This window comes from Myxine glutinosa, chromosome 11 (genome assembly GCF_964187855.1).
Source record: "Myxine glutinosa chromosome 11, kmMyxGlut1.1, whole genome shotgun sequence".
NCBI lineage: Eukaryota > Metazoa > Chordata > Myxini > Myxiniformes > Myxinidae > Myxine > Myxine glutinosa.
The window spans coordinates 101,030,831-101,056,546 of NC_136271.1; the positions used below are offsets into that span (position 1 = coordinate 101,030,831).

The following is a 25,716-nucleotide window of genomic DNA, read 5'->3' on the forward strand; positions in this document are numbered from 1 at the left end:
ATCTTCCTTACTCCTCTTTCCTCCTACCTCCTCCAAAACTCCCCTTCTTTTTCTTCTCCCACCCTAAAAACAATCATACCCCCAGAGAGCCACAAAGAGCCTTCTGCAGCAAATACATTATGGATGAATATACAGTATTTGACTCTTCAGAACCAAACAAAACTTCTTTCAAGTCAGTTTCCTTCCCTGTAATCAAATATTGATAAGCCTTTTTGCCATAATCTATTTAAAATGGATATTTGCATTTTATTCATCTGCTTGACCTTATCATTCATGATTACATTGCCTTACATGATCTATGTCCTGCATATGATATATTCATGTATGTCCAGAGATTCATTGAAATAAAAATGTTTTACTGTGTCTCCTCTCCTGCATTTCAGGATGAAAGCTTTTCATAAAATGATGCTGCAAATTTCCTTTAAAATCCAAAACAACATGGTGGTGGTAATTACAACTTGGCTAGTATAGGCCATGGAGAGCATCATTCGCCACCCACCCTCCCCCCTCAATTTATAACTAGAAAATATCATGAAATGCAAAGCCCGTCCGCACCTGCTGTGTACTTAAACTAAACTTGACCAAAATGACAGTTTGTACATTTTATTCAAATGTCTTCTCCATATTCTCATAATATCACATTTTCACCGAATTTTTTTTCTCGTTTTTTTTTCCATATTCTCATGATAAAGGTTTTTGAAAATTAAATGGAAAAAGCTCAAATCGTAAAAAAATGTATGACCTGGACACACACACGGAAGCTCGATGGTAAATAAATAAATACGGAAGCAATTTTTAAACAACGGGGCGTCTCATGTTTGTCGCTACAGCGGGGCTAATAAGGGCTATTTAAAGTCACTATGGCTTTTCCCTTTCACATTTTCACCCAATTTTTAATTATTTACTCCATATTCTCATAATAAAGGTTTGTTGAAAAATTTATGACAAAACCTCATGTGGTATAAATGTTATGGTCTGGACAGACAGACAGACACAAACAGAAGTGATTGCAAAGCCCTGTCTCCTGCTGTGCTGGTGAAGGGGGGTGGGGGGAGAGGGGGGAGGGGGGAAGAGACATGCCAATAAATGTCTCATTGAGAGTTTCAGGGTTTATGAAGATTAAAGATACACATTTCTAACAATTTTCTATTCATGAAAGTAAACTAAATTCCTGAGGAAACCAGAACAACATGTGTAGAGCGTCTCGCCTCACGCGTTCATTCTTAACAAAACTACCATTGTCACCTAACACGCTACGATTATGGCACACTGCTATTATGGCCGAATACCCGTATCTTCCATGCACCCTATTATGTCATATAGTTTCTTGGCATGGGTTTATCAACGTCATAAATTTAATAATTCATTCACATCGGGTCATAGATCAGATATAATGTATCAAGTTTCAGATTTTTCGGATTTGGATTATTTCAATTCAACTGTATAAGAGCTGGAATACCACTTCAACGATGACATCATCATTATCACTCTATATGTTATGCGCTATCGGTAGATTTACGCTATCGACCAATCGTAGATAGCGCAGGCATCGTTTAGCACCATCAATGGATGCGTATCATCGCTCGATAGCGCAGCGCCGTCGATCGATTTGCGTCAGGAGGGGAGGAAGAAATGGTAAGGATTTTTTGTTGGAAATATCGATCGATATCTAACCCTTGATCAGTCAATAGCGCAAATCTACCGATGGCGCATAACATATATATACCCCATGGGGAGATTATGACATATGCCAAGTTTCAATTTTTTCGTTGAGCGGTTTCAGGGAAAATGATGTCCAATGTTTTTCCCCTTTAATCCAATATGGCTCCCATACCATGTGATCTATGACATCTGAGGTAGCGCCAAAATATTCTCCATGGGGAGTCCATCCGATGTTGAAAGTTTTGCATCGATAGGACAAGCAGTTGCAGAGAAAACACTTTTTTAAAGTGAAAATATATAACCTCCGCCACACACACGCATGCACAGGCAGGAGAAAAGAGGAATGAAAGAGTGAAGGTGAGCAGAGAGTCTTGATTTTGGCAGTTTGACCATAAGAGGGTTGCTGGAAAATCTTGTGTGACCTGTAGGAATATTTGGGGGACAGAGCACAGAGAGAGCTGGGGGAGCAAGGCCGGAGAGGAGTCGGTAGAAGACAGAAAGACCACCAACCTGCCTGCGGTGAGTGAGTGAAAGGCCCTTGGAGTTAGCTTCATCTCAGGAGATTCCAATGATTCTGAAAGCTTTGGTTTCAACAGCGTGAAGCCGAGCTAGGTGTGAGGCAGGAGCACCAGACCAGAGGGGAGAGCAGTATTCCATAGAGCTGCGGATGAAAGCCTTGTATGTGGTGAGGAGCTCAGGTGTGCCAAGGAAGGACTTCGCACGACGGAGGATGCCCAGTCGGCGACTGGCTTTGGAGGCCAGCTTGGAAATGTGGTTTTCCCAGGAAAGATCATGGCAGATAGTGAGACCCAAAAGCTTGAGTGACAGAACTTCTTCAAAGAGGATTGTTGAGAAAGTAGATGGGAGGGTTTTCCAGTCGGTCTTTTCGGAGAGACACAGTGAAGGTGTGAGATTTGTCAGGATTGAAAGACATGTTATAAGTGCTTGACCATCTTGTGATTTTTTTTTCCCACATCTGCAGGGAGTGAAGATGCTGCTGCCTGTCGATCTGAGGCATGAGAGATGGAATGGAAATAGAAATTGAATGTTAGAACATTTTACTCAATAAATAAATTAAAATGTGGATCTTTGTGTGCTATTTGTATTATGTTGGCTTCATCTAATATGAGGACTTAGATTATCACATTTTAGGTCAAATTTATACAAAAATAGAGAAAATTCTAAAGGGTACACAAACTTTTTCTCACCGCTGTACACACACTTCAGTACACAACCACACACACACACACACACACACACACACACACACACACACACACACACACACACAAACACACACACACACACACACACACACACACACACACACACACACACACATATATATATATATATATATATATATATATATATATATATATATATATATATACTATACACCCAGATATACGTACACACACTCATAGATACAGGGTGTCCCATAGGTCTGGAACCATAGGGCAAAATAAGTGATTCATGATTTTGTGAACATGATTCATGATTTTGTGATCATGATTCATGATTCATGAATATGATTATGATTCATAATTATGGGATGGTTCCACACTTATGGGCCACCTGTATACACATACACTACCGGTCAAAAGTTTTAGAACACCTCAATTTTTCCAGTTTTTATTGAAATGTACGCAGTTTACTCTCCAGTGAATAACCTGAAATGGTACAAAGTAAGCAGTAAACTGCTCAAGGTTTAAAAAAAGTTTAGGTTAGCAAAAACGGGGAAATAATGTAAATTGCACAGTTATATTGAAAAAAAAAAAAAAGGCCTTCTTCGGGAACAAGTAATGGGTTAACAACTTACAGCTGTTCTGCAGCAATGTAAGTAAATTAAGCCTTGAAAGTTGATGCAAACAATTCCTACAGGTGTCCCAACCTCTGCTGATTACGTGATTACAAACCCCCTGTCTGTATAAAAGCAGTATTGGAACAGACTGTTATTAGTTGATTACACTCTCTGAAGCATCATTTGGACAATATTGCACTGCAGTGGAAACTGGAGGAAACTCTGACAGGAAGAGGTCTGGCAGACCCAAAGCCACAACAGAATCAGAAGACAAGTTTCTGAGAGTCAACAGCTTGCGTGACAGGTGGCTCACAGGACAACAGCTTCAAGCACAGCTTAACACTGGTCAAAGTAAGCAAGTCTCAGTTTCAACTGTGAAAAGAAGACTTCAAGCTGCACGTTTGGACAGGTTGAGTGGCAGTAAGGAAGCCATTGCGAAGATGGCAAAATAAGAAAAAGAGGCTTGCCTGGGCCATGAAGCACTTCCAGTGGACTACTGAAGACTGGGATACGGTCTTCTGGACCGATGAATCAAAATTTGAAATCTTTGGTTCACCACGCAGGGTTTTTGTACGCCGTCGAGTAGGCGAAAAGATGGTTCCTCAGTGTGTGACACCAACTGTCAAACATGGAGGAGGACGTCTGATGGTCTGGGGCTCTTTTGCTGGATGCAGAGTCCGTGACTTGCACAGAGTGACTGGCACCCTGAACCAAAAGGGCTACCACAGCATTTTACAGCACCATGCAATATCCTCTGGTGTAGGCCTAGTTGGTCAAGGGTTCATCCTACAGCAAGATAATGACCCTAAACACACCTCCAGGCTATGTCAAAACTACCTTCGAGGAAAAGAACAAGACGGTAGGCTTCAAATCATGGAATGGCCAGCACAGTCTCCAGACTTAAACCCCATCGAGCTGGTTTGGGATGAACTGGACAGAAGGGTGAAAGCAAAGCAACCTACAAGTGCAACACATTTGTGGGAACTTCTGCAACAGTGTTGGGAAGAACTTCTCAAACAATATTTGATTTCCATTGTAGAAAGAATGTCACGAGTGTGTTCGGCAGTTATATCTGCAAAAGGTGGCTACTTTGCTGAGTCAAAAATTTAAATTAAATTTTGTTAAACAAAATGATTCTATGATTTCTTTTTTTATCTCCAATTGTTTATTTGTTCTATGCTTAATTTCAGAGTACGTTGAGACATTAAAATGCGTAAATTTCAATAAAAACTGGAAAAATGTAGGTGTTCTAAAACTTTTGACCGGTAGTGTACAAACTGTACATACACACCAAGGTGGACACTTTGAGATCTGGGAGGGCTCCGTTCCACCTTCTGAAACTCGCATGTTGAGATAACAACCAACGACACACACACACACAGACACACACAGACACACACACACACACACACACACACACACACACACACACACACACACACACACACACACACACACACACACACACACACACACACACACTGCAATTGTCTCACTTCCTCTTTGGGGTGGAACTAAAATAAAGCTCTCAATGCCCATTGTCTAAACATCTGGTATTGTTATCGATATACACAAACCGAATAACACAGTCGGTCCATTACATGCCGATTAAATACATAGTATTTGAACGCCGGTTACATCCTGTCTATTAATTATGTACGCCTATTAATTATGTACTGTTGGAATATACCTTTCGACCTTTTAGACTGCTGAGACCCCTTAAACCTTTGAAGACCCGTAAGACCACCAAGACCCTGAAAGATCAGCAAGACCCAAAATACCCCAAAGTCCCTTAAAGACTCAAAATACCCAGAGGACCCAAAATAACCTGAAGACCCCAAATACCTAAAATACCCTGAAGACTCTTAAAGACGATGAAAACCCAAAAGACAACAAAGATTCAAAAGACCATGAAGACCCAAAACACCCAAAAGACCATGAAGAACCTTAAATATCCTGTAGACCAAAAATACCCAAAGGACCTGGAAGATCCTGAAGACCCTTAAATATCAAGAAGACTCAAAATACCTCAAAGACCCAAAATACACTGAAGACTGAAAACCCCCAAAAACCCTGAAGACCCCCAAAGACCCAAAATACCCAAAAGACCCAAAAGTCCCAAAAGATCCTGAAGACCGGTAAGACCCATAAGACCCTTTAGATTTAGACTCAGAAGACCTCCTTCTCCTGAAGACCCGCCAGGATCCTTAAGACCAATTTTACCTTTAAGACCCTTTCAAATACTTTAGATATCTTTAGATCCTTTCACCCTTCCAACCTTTTATACCCTTTAAAAACCTTTACAGCCCTTAAGTACCTTTCGACCCCTTCGACCTTAACACCATTTCGACCTCTTACACCCTTCAGACCAATTAGACAGCTTGGACCCTTGACCATTGAGAGCTTTACACCACTTGGGCCTTTTTGATTACAAATAAATTACAAATAAATAATATCACGAATATTACAAATAAATTTGTACAAAATAAATGTTTGTATAATTATTGGTGTAATTCATGACAACACAGCAACTCAAGTTCAGTCAGGTCATTATCCTCAGTTAAAACAAGCCCGTGCCTCTGCGGCGGAGTGTGGTGAGGCGAGCGGAGCGAGCTGATCCACGCTCGTTTTGATAATAAAGATGAAATACAGCTTTGCTGATTATTATTCATACGAAATTTATGACAAATTATTCAAGTGAAAGCACCGAGTGGTAAGGTGAAAAAATGTAACCTTTTAATATGTCGACAGTCATAATAAGTTCAAAAGTTAATAATTAGTGCCTACGCAAAAGGACAGACAGCACGTTTCTTCCATGCCAGAAATGTTAGTGTGTTAACAATGTCCCTGTTTGATATATATATATATAATATATATATATATATATAACATTTCTGCTTTATATTCAGCCTTGATCACCTTCAGGCAGCTGCTCGCGCCTGTCACACTAAAATGCTTCACACACATGAAGAAAGAAAACAAAAGTGCTACTGCTGAAAGGAATTTGCATACGAGCCATTAACGCAGTGGATTAGTAAGGAAACAAAATAACAAACCCGCATTTCGGTGCCTCAAAGGACACCTGCTTCTTTTATCCGGAACCTCCCTGGGTTGATCCATGGCTTTGCCACGGATATGGCTGGGAGTTTATAAGAAAGGCTGAAATATCACTCTCGGCAGTCGTAAAGGAAGGTCATACAGTTTAGCATCATTGTGCTGCATGTTCCAGTCTCTAACAGGCTTCCTCTCTCCTCAAAATATTACCTTTCATCCCAACGCATGCATTCTCCGTGAGGCTACAAGTCAGGTATATCATAAGGACATTCAGCTCCAATGGATTTCCTTCTACAACATGGAATTGTATTTATATTACTATTAAATTGTATTAGTAAAATTATATTAACATTCCTCGAGCATCCCATTCCATTAGTCAGACAGACCCACTGTCCTTTACCTCTGACCTTTAAAAACCTCGGTCTTTAAAATAGACCTGAGTGTGCCGCGGAAGCCATCCGGAATTGGAGGCAAAGAGATGTGCAGGTGCATGTGCCTTAATGTCATGTCGCCTCTTCATGGCGGAAGGATCTTTTTTCTGGTCATATACGTATACAAAGCCCGCTAGGAGTTTGCAAAAAGCACCTAAAAGACTCTCAGACTGTGAGAAACAAGATTCTGTGGTCTGATGAAACCAAGATTGAACAGTTTGGCTTCCGTCTGGCCACTCTGCCATAAAGCCCAGATCGGTGGAGTGTTGCAGTGATGGTTGTCCTTCTGGAACTTTCTCCCATCTCCACACAGGATATCTGGAGCTCAGCCAGAGTGACCATCGAGTTCTTGGTCACCTCTCTTACCAAGGCCCTCCCCCCCCCCCCCCCCCCCCCCTGATTGCTCAGTTTGGCCGGGCGGCCAGCTCTAGGAAGAGTCCTGGTTGTTCCAAACTTCTTCCATTTTAGAATTATGGAGGCCACCGTGCTCTTGGGAACCTTCAATGCAGCAGAAAGTTTTTTGTAGGCTTCCCCAGATCTGTGCCTCGACACAATCCTGTCTCTACTCTGCAGGCAGTTCCTTCGACCTCATGGCTTGGTTTTTGGTCTGATATGCATTGTCAGCTGTGAGACCTTAGATAGACAGGTGTGTGCCTTTCCAAATCATGTCCAATCAATTGAATTTACCACAGGTGGACTCCAATCAAGGTGTAGAAACATCTCAAAGATGATCAAGAGAAATGGGAGGCACTTGAGCTAAATTTCAAATGTCATAGCAAAGGGTATGAATACTTATATCAATGTGATATTTCAATTTTTCTTTTTATTAAATTTGCAAAACTTTCTAAAATCCTGTTTTCTCTTTGTCATTATGGGGTATTGAGTGTAGATTGATGAGGGAAAAATTAATTTAAACGATTTAGGCATAAGGCTGCAACATAACAAAATGTGAAAAAAGGGAAGGGGTCTGAATACTTTCTGAATGCACTGTGTGTATATATATATATATATATATATATATATATATATATATATATATATATATATATATATATATATACATATATATATATATATATATACATATATATATACATATATATATATATACATATATATATACATACATATATATATACATATATATATACATATATATATACATATATATATATATATATATATATATATATATATATATATATATATATATATATATATATATATATATATATATATATATATATATATATATATATATATATATATATATATATATATATATATATATATATATACATACAGACTTGGCATTTAATATGGCATTTTTTTTTTTGTGGGGGTGAACTTACTTTTCAAGATGTCTTAGAACCAAAAGTTCATTGGAATTATGTTGAAATTATTCTAGATTTTGTTAATGTGACCTTTAAAATAAACAAAAACCACATTTGACATTTTGAAACAAACAAAATGATCCTTGAAAGTGATGTAAACTGATATCGAACTCAATTCATAGACAGTACTGTGTTAAACTTCTGTACGTTTTCCAGAAGTATCTCTTTATTTTGCACATTAGCCAAATTTATTTTTCACAAAAACAAAAGTTAAATTACGACTGGGATTACGGACAGTAAAATTACAGTTCAGTACTTCGTGTAACCCCCACGAGCATTCAGGAGAGCACGTACATGTCAAGGCATGCTGTTCACGAGATTTGCCAAGGTTTGGACAGACATCACTTGCCATGGAGTGACAATAGCCTGCTGCATTTCACGCACAGAGGCAGGCTGCTGGTCCAAGTGGTCGATTTGACGCATTAATTCTGCCCACAAGTTCTCTATCGGATTCATATCCGGGGACATGGCAGGCCACTCCATATGCTCTACACCACGGTCAGCAAGAAAGTGTTGGATCATGCGAGCACGATGAGGCCGTGCATTGTCATCTTGGAAGACAAAGTTTCCTCGAAAGGCTGCACGAGCAAATGGAAGCAATGTTTCTTCCAGAATGGCCCTGCACTTGAACTGGTTCAGGTCTCCATTCAGAACAACCAGGTCAGTTTTGCCCCCTGCATGAAAAGCAGCCCAAACGGTCACCCCACCACCTCCAGCTTGGACTCTTGGCACTATACAATCTTTGTTGTAGGCTTCATGCACTTGTCTGCACACTTGGACGTGGCCATCTTGACGATAGACCAGAAATCTAGACTCGTCACTGAAGATCACGTGATTCCAGTGTCCTGGCTGCCATTGACGGTGTTCTCTGGCCCACTGCAATGGGCGCTGAGGTGTTGTCTGGTCAGGCGTGGCTTTCTCAGGGGACGCCTGGCACGATAGCCTGCTTGAACCAGTCGTTGGTTGAGTAGCCTTCTGGATACAGGCGCATTTATCAGTTGCTGCCACTCAGCCCTAAGCCGATTAGCTGACTTGGTACGGCCATTGCAGACTAACCGGTGCAGCTGGCGATCATCCCTCCTTGTGGTTCTGCGGGGACATCCTGGCCTCGGTATTGGAGTAGGGATACCCCTCTGAGCATTTCGTTTCAGGATCTTTGACACCTGACCTTGAGTGATGCCATACTGCCGAGCAATAGCACGCTGTTTCATGCCAGAATTTCGTAAAGCCACCACTCCATGACAAACAGCATTGTCAAGTTGACGGACCATCTCTAGAGGAAGCGGCAATAACTTTTGTAGACATGCAGCAGTTGTTTTCCACTAATACAGAATGCAACAACCCTTATATACCCGATTGTGAAGCCAATCGTCAAATGTACCTGTCCTTACATTTTGTCACGCCACCTGTGATATAATCCTGTTATTGACTTCTTGCTGCGAAAGACAATCAGTGACATGGTTCTTTCAACAAAGACATCACCGAAGGGTAAAAGAAACTCACCAGATTGATATACTGAGTTCAGAAAGTAAACCCAAGTCAAGAAAAAAAATTATTCCATATTAAATGCCAAGTGTGTGTATGTATATATATATATATATAATATAGTTATACACTCAAGACCCACCTGTTCAGCACTGCATTCAACCCACAGCATTTAACCCCTGACTATCACTTCTCCTTCTCCCTCCTTTTGCTTAAAATATTTCCCTATTGATTCTTGTCTTTTTGCAATTGTTGTTTTCATGTTTTGTTATGCATTATGTTTTGCACTCTGTCAAAGCGCCTTTGGGCTTCATGAAAAGCGCTATACAAAATAAATGAATTATTATTATTAATATATATATATATATATATATATAAATATATATATATATATAATATATATATATAATATATTTATTTATTTATTTATACATAAATATATGCAGATACAGGTATATATATATATTCTTTTGAAAAATGCCAGGGGCAGAGAAAAAGACCCTTTATATAAGAGTATGTGCCATGTGGCAAAGTATAGAAAAGAAGGGACATTCCATAGCTTATAGAAAATGTCCAACAATAGAAAAGAAGGGACATTCAAAAAATCTCATGTGCATGCTTGACTACCCTTGTGTTCTTAGGAGGAACCAAGTAATGCTCTGGAAAAGTTCATATAAACGGGCGCCCTACATATATAGGTTAAAACCCATCAGTACGTAAAGTTTTCTGTGTACCCTGAAAACGAAAACACATAAGATAATGTGAGTGTGTGTGAAATCTAATTTGTTAAAATATATAATAAAGATTGTATGTACAATGTACCAACCAATTACAGACATGTTGGGTGTGATGTATTTGTCGGGACAAGCGTTGGACAAGCGCGATGTGTGTACACATTACAGGCAACAATTGGATTAGATGAAAGAATTGTACACATGTGCAGTGCAATCTATTTTACCAATCCCGTTTGGACCATAATTGCACATTACATAAACTTGCATGTGTTGATATTGCAGACATATTGGACAAACGTGATATGTACATGATGAATACTGATGATAATTAGAGATGATGGATGAATTGTATATGTACACCTACTTCTGTAATATTAAAAAAAACTAATATTATGTTTGGCATTTTAATTTTTTACAGAAAAATGAAGGACCACAAAGAGGTGCAGGTCCCTTTGAAACCAAGAGACTGTAACTGCATTGAAAATAGAATCACTTATTCATGTATCTGTATGAATCAAATTGGCGCCCCTTTATATGAACTTTTCTAGAGCATTACTTGGTTCCTCCTAAGAACACAAGGGTAGTCCAGCATGCACATGAGATTTTTTTTGAATGTCCCTTATTTTCTATACTTTGCCACATGGCACATACCATATACAAAGGGGCCTTTTCTATGCCCCTGGCATTTTCCCCAAGAATATGTATGTACACAAGTAATAAAAACATTTAAAACTAGAATGGCACCTCGGTTGAGAGCAAACCTCCACCAGGCTGAACAATTTACATCTTTTATCCCACTGATAGACGAGATCGGAATTTGAATCTGAACCTAAATCTCATCGGTTTGTCCTTGTCGCCTTACCAACTCATCCACCTAGTTTTCTCATAAGTCGCCCACAACTTTTTGAAATAGCGTGCGGTATATTGGTTTTGGCCCTATCACTCAATGATGAAGAATGACTTAAAAATTATTGCATCCAAATCCGCATCTTCACCAAAATCAAATAATTTCGTCTGCCTCACATAACCAAAATCTCCACCAAATTTCGTCCAAATCCGTTCACAAGTTTTTGAGATATCCTGTACACAGACAGACAGACAAACAGGAGTGAAAACAAAACCTCCGCCCACCGGTTGTCCCTAGAAAAGACACGTGTGTGTGTGTGTGTGTGTGTGTGTGTGTGTGTGTGTGTGTGTGTGTGTGTGTGTGTGTGTGTTCGATATAACCATAGCTTTTCTATTGACAACCATTACCCGAAGAAAGATCTAGGGATGGTTTCACATGATCATTTCTTGTGACCATCCCTACCTTGTTTACATACTTTTTGGAGTAAAATCCTGACATTCTTTTGCATTTTAAAAATGTTTTTATTACTTGTTTATTTACTTTTTCTTTTTTTTTTTAAAGAAATAATCATATAGATGCTCTGCTAGTGATTTACAAATGTCGTTGTACAAACTTTATAGAAGTGCTCACATTGTAATGGTACTGTATATACTTTATAGACTATCTAACACTCTAAATAATACGGACAGGGAAATGTGTCTAGTGGCCCTGCCCACATCATGCTGATTGACAGTTGTAGTCCCGCCCACACTTCTTTTTCCTTCCCATCCCTGCACAAAGGAATGCAGCTTTGCCTAATTTTCTGGGAATCCTTTCAAGCTATTAAAATTACGATAGCAAAGGATGCTGCACCAAGTAAAATTATGAACGAGATGATGATTTCCCGGTTTTGACCATTTCCCGGTCAAAATTCAAAGATTTCCCGGTTTGAATACCAGCGTACTCTCCGATACTTTTTTAAATGAGAATTTTGGTTTCACCGAAACATCAAATGATTCCAAAGAACCTCAGAACTTATGACCAGACCAAAGAAAGGTCACCGTGCTTTTTGTGATCAATTAATGGCAGGTTAATCTCTGTTTATGCCTTACCTGGGAATTTGATGAAAATCGTATTTTCTCCAATTCTCATTTTTGGTTATTATTTTCCTTATAAGTAAACAAACTTGATATTTTGTTGTAATGCAGAAACAAAACGTAGGAGTTTTACCTTACCAGGATGAGGATGATGACGCTGAGTGTGTAGAAAAACGAATCGCGGAAGAGTGACCACCAAGTCAACAAGACCACCTGGAAAAGGAACATAGTAGTAAAGTTGAGTTTTCTCTTACAAAATAATCTCCTAATTTCTAATGATATTTGGCAAGAGTCTAAAAAAAATTTTTTAAAATACTTTTTAAAATTAAAACAATTTTTTAAAGCATCGCAACACAATAAGCCTTACTCTGAACACATTTACCTTTCTCTCCTATCCTCCCATAGCTTGAATTCCTTTTCTTAATCATATTTTTCCTTATCTCCCATCCCTCCACCTCGAGCCCTCACTCTTCCCACTTACGGAATATGTCATAGATAGCCTAATGCATTTCTGCTGAGGAAAACATTGATGTGACACAAGAGGAGCAGATGGAAAATAAATTGGTAAAGCAATTGACTGTCAAATGTTAATTTAATTTTCCAATTTTTTTTAAACATCCCCAACAAACCTGACTGATCTTGATCGACCAAGAAGTTTTGAAGACTTTTTGAAGTTTTGAAGATAGACTGAAGTTTTTGTTTAGTTTTGAAGTTTTTGTTTTGAAGACTAGCCCATAAGATTCAGCAGAACAGGATTTCACTTCTACATTTAGTTATGACGTGCACTATGCCAGATTGCAAAAAAGGGAGAACATAGAGCAGGCATGTTGAGTCTATCATACTCATTGAGGACTTTGGGGCCGGCAGGATGGCCTGGAATGCAGATACGCACAATCGCCTCAAAGCTGTCCAGCCTGGGTTTGAATCCCGACCCAGCTATAAACTGGCGTCCTGGTGTTTTACAGGCAGGGTGATTCATCGATGTGTGTACAAATTATACAAATCCTGCCCTAATCTTGGTGCTGGCTTAGCGGTTAAGGTGCTGACTTGGGATACTGGGATCCTGGGTTTGAATCCTGGTCGTTCGCTGAATTAATGCCAGGGGGGTTGACTCAGCCTGTCATCCTTCCGAGGTTGGCAAATTGAGTACCAGGTCACTGGTAATTCCCTGTGTGTCGCAAGTGGCAACTAACAGGGTTGGCGGCAGGAAGGGCATCCGGCCATAAACATTGCTTCAAAAAGGGGACCACGGTGCCCAAAAAAGGCCACCCCCTGCTCCGTGGGGAAAAAAGGCCTCTCAAGGTGGTTCTTTTTTCTTTCTGCCCTAACCTACAGAGGACATTGCATCAGCGACTCACAGCCGCGCATTCAGCCATTGATGCTACCCCGCAGCTTTGTGTTGAAAATGAAAGAAGAAGAAGATTGAGACCTTTAAAATGGCACCAAATTTACCATCTTTCCTGTCGTGACGTACTGTCAATCATAGACATGGCTGTAAGTTATTGACATGTGATTTAAATTATCTGGTTTCAGAATGTTGACATTTTCTTCCAACCAGTGAAAGGCCTTACGGAATGTTATTGATCAAACATCAACAACATTCAGTGTTTCGACCACAAAGTGACACTTGGCTGCATTTGTCAGGTGTGGGTGTTGGAGCATATTATATATATATATATATATAAAAATCTTCCCAGTGAATTTTGTTTTCGCAATAAGAATATATTTCACCAAAGTTCAAATTCCCTTTTTCCTAAATGTTTCTATCCTCAGAATTGATTAGATAATTCAAATGAAAGTGCGGTGTTGTTTACCACTCTTTTCATGAAGTGATGAAAACATGCGTGCTAATTTCCAATTATAAAAAAAAATACTTTAATAGATTATATGGAACTCTATCTGCAGGATTTATCTCATCGCTTTAAAATGGCAACTATATATGAGGGTAATTCAAATTTGTCGTAGACTTTTGCAAATAAGACACAGGGATTAAATAAATAAATAACACAAATAAGGAATAACGAATATGCATTGATTTTTTTTTTTTAAAGAATCGGTCTTTATCTGTTGTTAATCAACACCAACAACTACATCTTTTCTGGTTTAATGGATGTGAGGAGAGGCCTATTTGTTTGGTTGTTCGGTGATAGTGGTTCATTCAACGGCTACCACTGGCTAATCCTTTCATACCGAAGGGCAAATTTGGGATGCTGTGGTTTTTGATGGCAAGAGTTTTCCTTTGAGCATCTCCTCTCCATATGTATTGATTACCTCCTACTGATTCGGGTTTTTTGTTTTCTTAAAATTAGAGAGGTCACTTTCCTTTGGAATGATGCTGAGGTGGATCAGACAGGGATCTGATGCTGTATCCAAAAATGAGGATTAGGGTTGTGCGGTCTCGCTTCACCCTACCCAAATAATGAGTCCTTTGTGGGGGAACACATGGTGTTGCTCTCTCAAACTCTGATTTTTATCCAGAGCAAAGAAATCTGCTCTCTCCCAAATATCCTAAATACACTAGAACTGGACTATGTGCTGTAATGGTTAGAGTGTCCGCTACGAGTATGGAAGGTCGGAAGTTCAAATTCCGGCCGAGTCATACCAAAGACCAAAAGGCTATGGCACATATGCTGCTTCCTTACTGGATGTTCAGCAATTAAAAGGTTAAAAGCACAGACAATCCCCATAGGTTGGCATCCATGGAACCAGCTTTAGAGGCCATTTTGCCCCGCAAGGCAGGGGTTGGCCTTTTTTGGGCATTGTGATTCCCTATTTGAAGCAATGTTTTATGGCCGGATGCCCTTCCTGAAACCAACCCTGATAGTCGCCCCTTGCGACACACAGGGAATTACCGGTGACCTAGTACTCAATTTGCCGACCTCGGAAGGATGACAGGCTGAGTCAACCACCCTGGCGTTAATTCAGCAATCGACTGGGATTCGAACCCAGGATCCGAGTATCCCAAGCCGGCACCTGAACCACTAAGCCAACACCAGGCTAGTTTGGCATCCATGGGAATGAGGAAATTGCTCTTTAGGAAATGCCCCACTGAGTGTGGTGAGAAAGGCCATTATGAGGAACAATATAGTCAACTACATTAGTGATGATGTATGCCATCCCTCAGATGGATAAATTGATTTATATATATGTATATATACAGTCACATGAAAAAGTAGGTACACCCCATGTAAAGTTTTGCCTTTTTCAACATATTTCAACATACAGCTATTTGATCTTCATTTCAACAATATTGATAGATAAAGGTGATATAATATAACAAATATCATGAAACATTTACATTTTGTAGTCCATTGTATAATTTAAATAAACATAAATGCAAATTTCGCTTGAGGAAAAAGTAAGTACACCCCTACATTTATCACTACTTCAAATACCTAAAATTAGAATCAGGTGCACCAGCTCAGGTGCAAATGATTAGAACATCGTTAGAGAGTATCTTGGAGGAACCTGTCTTATTTAAACCTCAGACATTTAGTTTGGTTTGCTCTTTGTTGTTGAAGTGTGCGGCATCACCATGCCGAGATCAAAAGAGCTCTCTGAGGCCTTCAGAAAGAAGGTTATAGATGCCTACGAGTCTGGGAAGGGATTTAAAAAGATCTCCAAACAATTTGAAATCAATCATTCGACTGTCCGGAAGATCATCTACAAGTGGAGAAAATTCCAAACAACTGCCAACTTGTTCAGGCCAGGCCGCCCCAGCAAGTTCAGCCCGAGAGCAGACCACAAGATGCTGAAAGAAGTCTCGAAGAACCCCAGAATGTCATCACGGGACCTACAGGTAGCTCTTGCCACTGTTGATGTCAAAGTGCACGAGTCTACCATTAGAAAGAGGCTGCACAAATTTGATCTACATGGGAGGTGTGCCAGGAGGAAACCTTTGCTGTCCAGAAAGAACATCAGGGCAAGACTAAAGTTTGCCAATGAACACCGAGGCAAAGACCAGCACTTCTGGAACAATGTGCTCTGGACAGATGAGTCAAAGGTAGAGCTATTTGGCCACAGTACCAGAAGACATATTTGGCGAAAACCCAAGACAGCATTTCATCACAAGAACCTGATACCAACTGTAAAGCATGGTAGTGGAAATATTATGGTTTGGGGCAGCTTTGCTGCATCAGGGCCTGGGCAGCTCACCATCATATAATCCACTATGAAGTCTTCATTGTACTCGAGGGTACTTGAGGATAATGTGAGGCCCTCTGTCAGAAAGTTGAAGCTCAACTGAAGGTGGACCTTGCAACATGACAATGACCCTAAACATATCAGTAAATCCACCAAGGAATGGCTGAAAAGAAAGAAATGGTGGGTTCCAGCATGGCCAAGTCAAAGCCCGGATCTAAATCCCATCGAGATGTTGTGGGGGGATTTGAAACGAGCTGTGCATGCAAGAAACCCCTCAAACATCGCACAGCTGAAAGAATTCTGCATGGAGGAGTGGGCAAAAATTTCTCCCAGTCGATGTCAGAGACTGGTAGACAGTTATAAGAAACGCCTACTTGAGGTTGTTTCTGCCAAAGGGGGCAATACCACCTATTAGAGCCAAGGGTGTACTTACTTTTTCCACATGCGAATTTTGCATTTATCTATTATTTAAATTATACAATGGACTACAAAATGTAAATGTTTCATGATATTTGTTATATTATATCACCTTTATCTGTCAATATTGTTGAAATGAAGATCAAATAGCTGTATGTTGAAATATGTTGAAAAAGTCAAAACTTTACATGGGGTGTACTTACTTTTTCACGTGACTGTATACTATTGGGGTCACCCGTGAATCAATATTTAGGGAAGTCAATTCCTGGATGGTTAACAGGATAGCCTAGACCCTAGACCTAGAAGTAGACACACTCTCCTCTGAGCTGTATACCCAGGATTATAATGCCCCAGCTACGAACTGTCATCCTGGTGTTTCACAGGCAGGGATGTGTGTGCCATCCTTGAAAATCTCATCATGTCCTTTGCGAAGAGGTAAGCTCAAACCAGCACCCTGAACAAATTCCAAATTCCTGCCCTAACCAGCAGAGGGCACCACATCAGCAGCACAGCCACACTCTAAGGCCTAAGCCAATGATGCTACCCCGCAGATCGCAGATGCTCTCCATGTCCTGTGTGGGGGAAATTCCACTCAGTTACCCGATAAGGTTTTTGTTACTAAAGATGATGGCCGAGATTCGTGCTACTCTCCAATCTCCATTGTATATCTCACTGCAGGATATCTAGCACCTGCTTTCACAAAACTGTTTCTGTTCTAAACTCTTTAAATCTCATTTAACAATGTCTTTCCAGAATCGACAAGACTGAACTGCGAATTCCCCAAAGTAAGTCTGGTGCACCAATGGCTGTTGTTGCGACCTTCAGTCAACCTGAACTTGTGAGACAGATTTTCTAAAAAGAGACAACTCAGCCATGACTTTGGCCAGTGCTACACGAATATTGTCTAAATATTCTGACAAACTGCATATATTTACTGAGGGTTCCAGAACTTCTGACTCAAAAGCGGTTTGGTCCTTCTATGTATTGAAACTGAAATATTCATGGTCGGGCAGGATATCAGACCATTGCTTGAGTTTCACAGCGGAGATGTTTGCTATAATACACGCAGGGGCTTGGGTTCTTTCTTATGGTCTCTTTCTTAGGGTCTCTTTCTTAGGGTCTCTTTCTTAGGGTCTCTTTCTTAGGGTCTCTTTCTTAGGGTCTCTTTCTGAGGGTCTCTTTCTTTGGGTCTCTTTCTTATCGTCTCTTTCTGAGGGTCTCTTTCTTAGGGTCTCTTTCTTATGGTCTGTTTCTTCGGGTCTCTTTCTTCGGGTCTCTTTCTTAGGATCTCTTTCTTAGGGTTTCTTAGGGTCTCTTTCTTAGGGTCTCTTTCTTATGGTCTCTTTCTTATGGTCTCTTTCTTAGGGTCTCTTTCTTAGGGTCTCTTTCTTAGGGTCTCTTTCTTATGTTCTCTTTCTTAGGGTCTCTTTCTGAGGGTCTCTTTCTTTGGGTCTCTTTCTTATCGTCTCTTTCTGAGGGTCTCTTTCTTAGGGTCTCTTTCTTATGGTCTGTTTCTTCGGGTCTCTTTCTTCGGGTCTCTTTCTTCGGGTCTCTTTCTTAGGATCTCTTTCTTAGGGTTTCTTAGGGTCTCTTTCTTAGGGTCTCTTTCTTATGGTCTCTTTCTTATGGTCCCTTTCTTAGGGTCTCTTTCTTAGGGTCTCTTTCTTAGGGTCTCTTTCTTATGGTCTCTTTCTTCGGGTCTCTTTCTTATGGTCTCTTTCTTAGGGTCTCTTTCTTAGGGTCTCTTTCTTGGGGTCTCTTTCTTCGGGTCTCTTTCTTAGGACCTCTTTCTTAGCCTCTCCATTCCCAACTTGACAGATTTGCACAGTACTTTACAAGCGTTGGATGCAAATGACCCATCAGCATTTAATATGGTGTGGGAGCTTCAAATTTGTCTAAACTCTTGAAAATTGCCTTAGCGAGGGCATTATATGGGAATTCTAACGGCAGCCGGGTACATTGGTCCTGAGCCATGCATCCGAGGGTTAAAAGGAGGCTGTAGTTGAAGACGACCATAACCCTTGCTAAGAAGAGTGAATATGGTTTCTTACCGATCCCTGATATTCCAAGAATTCCATATTCAATGGACAATCAATGTCCGGCTTTAAGCAGGCTTGTTTCCACAAAACATCGGCCATTTTTTTTCAAAAAATTCCTACATGGAAGAAACTCACATTAAGAAACTTCTTCCCATTTCCTGGACTAGTAACTATAAACAGATTCCAGTGAATTCCAAAAACACTGCAAGAAATTGGGAACGATTTTCATGTCTATACATAAACATTTACATAGTTAATATATTAAACTGAAATTATGTGATCTAACGAGAATCAGGTTAAGATTAAAGAAATAAAACATGAAGGAGGGACAATGAAAAGGAATATATTTTCTGGTGCAATACCTGTCCTGCAAACAAGCCACAAATTCCAATGATGCAGAGGATGTTAAAAACAGCAGATCCCACGATAGTTCCAACCCCAACGTCACTTTTGGTTATGAAAACACCTAAAGAACAAACAAACATCATCACTTATGGGTAAAAATTCCATGTCATTAGTTATTGTTCAATAGTAGTCAACACATTAGCTAATTCATATTGCTAATTTGGTATGGCCAGACCTGAGGCTGCTCTGCATTTTGTACATTTTTGGGGTGATTTTTATGGTTGTCATGTCTCCCCTACCCCATTACCGCCATCCTCACACCATGCCCCCTTGCCCCTCTACTACACTCTCTTTCCTTCTGCACCCACCTCGTTCTCTTACTGTTACGGCCTAGAAAACAGCTGCCACGATTTTGCTAGAGCTGCCAATTCTTTCAATCCTGCAATAATCAGGAGCTAAAGCAAAACCTTGTGGAGTAGCACTTGTTCTTGCTCACCTCCGGTGCCTCACCACTTTTCCTCTCTCTGCTGCCCATTTTACTCTCTCTCTCTCTCTGTCGCCCCTTTGCCTCCACTTCCTCTCCCATCTCCACTTGCATCCCTTCCCCACACCTCTTACTTTCACCCACCTTCTCTCCTATCTCCCCGAGCTCACTAACACTCCCGGTGCTCTTGTGCTCCAATTCCCCGAGTACCTTTTTTGCTTTCATCTTCAACAATGTGAGCTTCCAACATCAAAGGGCTCTTGTTTAACATTACAGACCTCTTTGTACAGATTACTGTTATGTCTCCAGACATTTCTTGGAAAGAGGTCATTTCTAACAACAATATATCTATCCCTGGCTATTCTCTCTGGTTCCCAGCTGCTCACCTGGATGGCCATTGTGAGGCCGTTAATAAACTGAAGGAATTATTCAGATTCTTTCTCTTTTTCTTTATCTTGCTCTCTCTATCAATTGAGGGACTAAACCTTAAGTTTCTCCACAAAGCCTGCAAGAAATATGTCTGCCCGAAGGCAAGTCAGAAATCCATATCAGGCTCATCTCAAACCTGAACCCTCTGACCCATCTCTCTCTTCCAATACCTGTTGGCACCTGGTGAAGGTGTTCTTTGACGTATGTTCTTCATCTTCTCTCTCATCTCTATCTATCCGATAATAGTCTATAATCGCTGCTGGAATCAAGGCAATTCTTTCCTCCAATATTCCAATGACTGATCACCAGTTTGGATTTCATATCAGCCACTCAATTCCAAATATTCTGCTTCTCCTCAAACTGCAAATAGATTGAGGCTCTGGATCAGAAACAGTGTCTTTGGACATATCCCGTGCCATCCACACAGTTCTGATTGCCAGATATTGCACCTGCTTTGATTTGTCAAATTTATCTGCCTGCGGATTCAGGACTGTCGTCATATCAGGCTAGTTGGGCTACTGCATGTGTACAAACAGCATGTCATTCTTGATGGCTTCTTATTGACTATTATACCTGTAAAGGATGGCATACCCAAATTAAATATATTGGACCCAATTCTCGTCTTGGTGCTGTAGTCAGGTGCACTATTTTAACAAATATAATTTCGTTCAAAATTTTGGTAGATTAGCAAAACTATACATTTTTGGAATATTCAGGGCATGAGGAATCCAAAAATTAATGTTTACATTTGCGTAGACACCTTTGCGAAAATGACACTCAGGACAGTGATGAAGATAGTCAGGTTCACTATGTTAACAAATATAATTTCGTTCAAAATTTTGGGATTAGCAAACCTGTACATTTTTGGAATCTTCAGAGAATGGAGAATCTGAAAATCAATGTTGGCATTTGCACAGACACCTGCATGGCCGCCATTTTGGATTTTGAAAATGGCCGCCATAAAATACATATTTTGCGCGATCTCGGCTTCTCGTCAACCTAGAGACTTAATTAAATATGCTAATCCTATGTTTTCTGGGTCAAGGAATCCAATAAAGGCCTCAAAATAGTGCTCAGGATTATAGAAAAGCAACAAACAAAGGTAATTGAAAAGCATTGTCTTTATATTTGTGATATAACTGTATTACATAATACATGATATTGCAAGTCCTTTGAAGTTATAGGTTGTTATAGGAAGTTATAGGTAGTATCAGATTGAACTATAAGTCCTACACACCGGATCTACGAGGTCTATACCGTTCAGGAATATGCTTTTACAGATCTTCATCACTGTCCTGAGTGTCATTTTCGCAAAGGTGTCTACGCAAATGTAAACATTAATTTTTGGATTCCTCATGCTCTGAATATTCCAAAAATGTATAGTTTTGCTAATCTACCAAAATTTTGAACGAAAAAACATAGTGAACCTGACTACTAATTAATGAACTCTCTGTTTGCTTGAAAAACGCTACCTTTTTTCAGATGACTGAAGTCACTCAACATCATATGAAACAGTTCCCAGGACACATAGACTATACTGATTTATGGGAAAAGGCCATGTATAAGCTTCTAGGTGCATTTTTGGGTAAAAGTTGGGAACCTCACTTTTTAACATAATTAGGGTATGCTGAATTCGATTAACCCGGTTCCCAATTTTGAGTTTTTTTTTTTTGAGTTTTGAATGAACTGCTAAAGAACTTTGGCATTGGTGAATTCACAGCGGACACAATCAAATCTGCAGAAGCGTTCGTCTGCAGAATATATAATGTGCACAGAACAACCTCTGTTGATTCAGCACGACATATGTTGTTCTCCAAGACTGGTAAACCAGAAGCAATGTCACCGACAAGTGATGCTCTTCATTTCCATTTGATGCGAGTACACTATTGAGCCATGGTATGGAGAAATGCTCATTGTGCCATACCTGACCTTCCTGCACCTATGGAAATGGGATGGAAACGTGGTGATTCAGGACTAGAGCCTATTCTGATGTCACTGAGTCCAATCCCAGAAAGTTGCCTCGAGATGATTTGTTGTGCATGCCAGAAGCAATGCAAGACTCGACGCTGCAAATGTCGCTATTCAGAGTTGAGATGCACATCAATGTGTGCTTGTCAGCAACAGAGTGATGATCAGACCCCTTGTATGAATTTGATGTAGTTTGGCAAAACAACATGTGTGACATTCCTGAATGTTTGTGCTTCATGCCCATGTATACTTAATTTTAGAATAAATGGTTGTGTGAAACATTGTCTTATTAAAACCATTTCCCATTTTATAGTGTCCAATTTCAATATCAGCTTGAATGTCTCTTTCAATATGCCGCCAACCATAATATACAGTAGACTAGACGGATTTATGAAAAAAGGGCCATGTGTAAGCTTCTATGTGCATTTTGGGTTAAAAGTTGTAAAGTTAAAGTAAAATACCTGCATGTATATACATGATATATACATGCGTGTTCAAAGAAATTGTCCAAAAATGGCAATTTGGCGGCCATTTTATTTATGCTAATTAGAAGGTCAGAAACTTAACATTCGGCTTGGGAACCGGGCTAATCTAATTCAGCATACCCTAGTTATGTTAAAAAGTGAGGTTCCCAACTTTTACCCAAATATCCACCTAACATTCGCATTTCTCAGAAATCCGTCCAGTCTAACAGCAGTCCTCAAAATGATTTCTTTTTAAGTTCTTCAATACATGCAACATGATTTGATCTCACATACTCAGAGTTTCTTTCCACAAGAATCCACAAGAATCTGTCATCTCGGGCCCTCCCTCCAGTCTTTCTAGAGTGATGTTAATTGTCAAGCAATGCTTTATCACATACTCATCCCTACGCTCCTTTACCGTCACTGAGGCTCTTCTAATCCCTTTTATCTGTCATTCATTCTCTCATGTGTGATTTCATTACACTCATGTTCCCCTTTGATCCAGTGTCGGTCTGTGAACCTGCTACCCTCTGTTGTTTATTTCTGCCATTAGCTGAGATATCTGGAAAAAAAACAAGTAAATACACATATCTACACTGGTGATCAACCTTTAGAAGTTCAGTCCTTTGAACTCTTGGGCCTCACCATCAGCCTTGACCTCTCCTGGGCAGAGCCCAGATCAAGCAGATTGCTAAAGCGAGGCACAGACTGGACTTATTGCACCGGATAAAGCCAATTCTCGGTTCTGCAGAATCTCTCATTATCTACACAGCACAGCAGAGAATTGCTCTTGTGGGAAAGCGTACCTGCATCCCATCTTCTGCTTTGAGAAGACCTGAAAGCCAAGGCTCTGAAAATTATTTATGTCAACAATAAAGAGGCAAAGGGCCTACTGCTTTCCCATGGTATCCTGGTTGTTGGTCTTTTGATAACCTGCTCTTTAGGTCTTTCTCCCCCTGTCATTTCAGCTATCCCCAACACCGCCAGGGTGAAGACATTCGTCCGGAAACTGCCTCCTTGTTAGTCTTTCAAGTCTAGGCTTCCACTGAAGGTAGGCAGAGGTTATGTTTTCTCCCCTGTCTGTCTGTCTGTTTGTTGGTGCGATTGACAGGAAATTTCCTCCATAGGTGCAACTCCACCTGTAGAATTTTTAATGATAATTATGACGTCATCGGTGACGTGGTATGAGCGCCATCTTGGAAAAACCGAAAAACTTTGCACCTCTATATCTCCGAAAGCGCCATATAGAAAAAATTGAGACATGGCTCATTGTAAAGAACTCTCCATTGGGAATAAAATATGTTGATGATGTCATAGGTGCCTCCATTATGACGTCATAATTCGACAAGTACAAAACTTCATCCGATCAAGATAAAATTTCTTGAGTGTCATCTAGGGATAAATTGGAGGAGAAAGAAAAATTGATGATGACGTCATCGGTCACGTGGTTCGGCCGCCATATTTGTTTTTAACACAAAAGCCTTAAAAACCACTGAAAACACATGCTGGTGATGGTCTGCAATCTCTGATTGCTCTTTCTTGTTCTTACATGTATTCCTTTATCCTGATCTTTTCCCACCTACAGAATTGCCTCCCTTTGTCTGTCAAATTATGTTCCCTTCCTTCTCTGCTTCAAGTTTCCAGCTCACCACCATTTAACATAATTTTTTATTTCCATTGATGATCCTTTTTTTCTCCATGAACATCCTGGCATATCCATCCTGCCTTATATTTGGATTGGACCTGAGCCTCACCCATGGCAATTGTTATCATTGGTGGTGCTTTCACTCTCAAGTATAAATTCTCATAACAACAAGTTAGTATGTCCGCCCATCGAAGGTGGATGGAGGTTATGTTTTCAACCATGTCTGTTTGTCTGTCTGTTTGTTTGCTTCTGTGCAGGATATCTCAAAAAGTTATAGAAAGGATTTGGACGAAACCGTATGGACAAGTTGGGTTTGTGACAAGGACGAATCGATTCGATTTTGGTGAAGATCCGGATCCGGATATGAGAATTAAAAAAAATTTTTTTTTAATGATTCTTCACCATCATTAATTGAGAGATGGGGCCAAAAATAATATATAGCATGATATCTCAAAAAGTTGTGGACAAGTCATGACAAAATTTGGTGGATGAGTTGGTTATGTGACAAGAACGAGCTGATTAAAATATGGTTCAGGTCCAAATCCAGATCCGGCCTATCAGTGGGATACAAAATGTAAAGTAATCATCAGCCTGGCATAGGTATGAGCTTATAAATGTTATTGTATAGCGCCTCTCCTGGTGTGAGGGGGTATTACAACTAATAATGAAATATGCCAATTTATCGCAACAAAATCATAAATATCATAGAAATGGGGGAATTGTCATACCATAATATCATACTGAGCGTTTGTTTGACTTCCATGCACTCCTGAACTACTGGACAGAATGAGTTAAAAACTTATGGTTGTACTCGAGGTGCACTCGATGATGTTTTAAAAATACTCCCGTATGTAGGAACATTACAAAAACTGAACCGCTGAACGGAATGAGTTGAAAACTGGTGTTTGTTGTGGTGGGATGCGCATGGGGGTTTCTTAGGAGTATTAAAAAATATCATAGTCCTATGTTTGGACCCCAATTCTTTCTACGTGAATATGTATGCCATAGTGCTGCGAGAGTGGGTGTTACATGTCAAACCTGAATACGCCATTTCTGGGAGAATTATCTCAGCTGGAATTCTGGGGAAACAAACCTATCCGAACGTAAGAACAGGTTCTTCGCTAGTTACTTGTAATTTGGCTACAAATGACTTCCAGCCAATTTACCGCTCTCCACATCATGGGAATTTCCTGACATGTCACTATCCATCTGTATGCTTGACTGTGCTTCAATATGTTCAATAAAAATGACTAATACCTTCACTTTTTTTTCCTCCAAAATCATTATAATAATTA

The 25,716-nt window shown here is 40.0% G+C and overlaps 1 protein-coding gene across 1 annotated transcript in view; it reads right to left on the bottom strand.

Moving 5' to 3' along the window:
* Positions 1-25,716, bottom strand: part of LOC137437069 (sodium/potassium/calcium exchanger 4-like) — a 293,744-nt gene that overhangs the window by 65,528 nt on the left and 202,500 nt on the right. Inside the window, exons 6-7 of the mRNA XM_068131418.2 lie at positions 19,449-19,552; positions 12,626-12,700 (exon numbers count right to left, since the gene is read on the bottom strand). Of these exons, the coding sequence (XP_067987519.2) occupies positions 12,626-12,700; positions 19,449-19,552 (179 nt within the window). The remainder of the gene's footprint in view (positions 1-12,625; positions 12,701-19,448; positions 19,553-25,716) is intronic.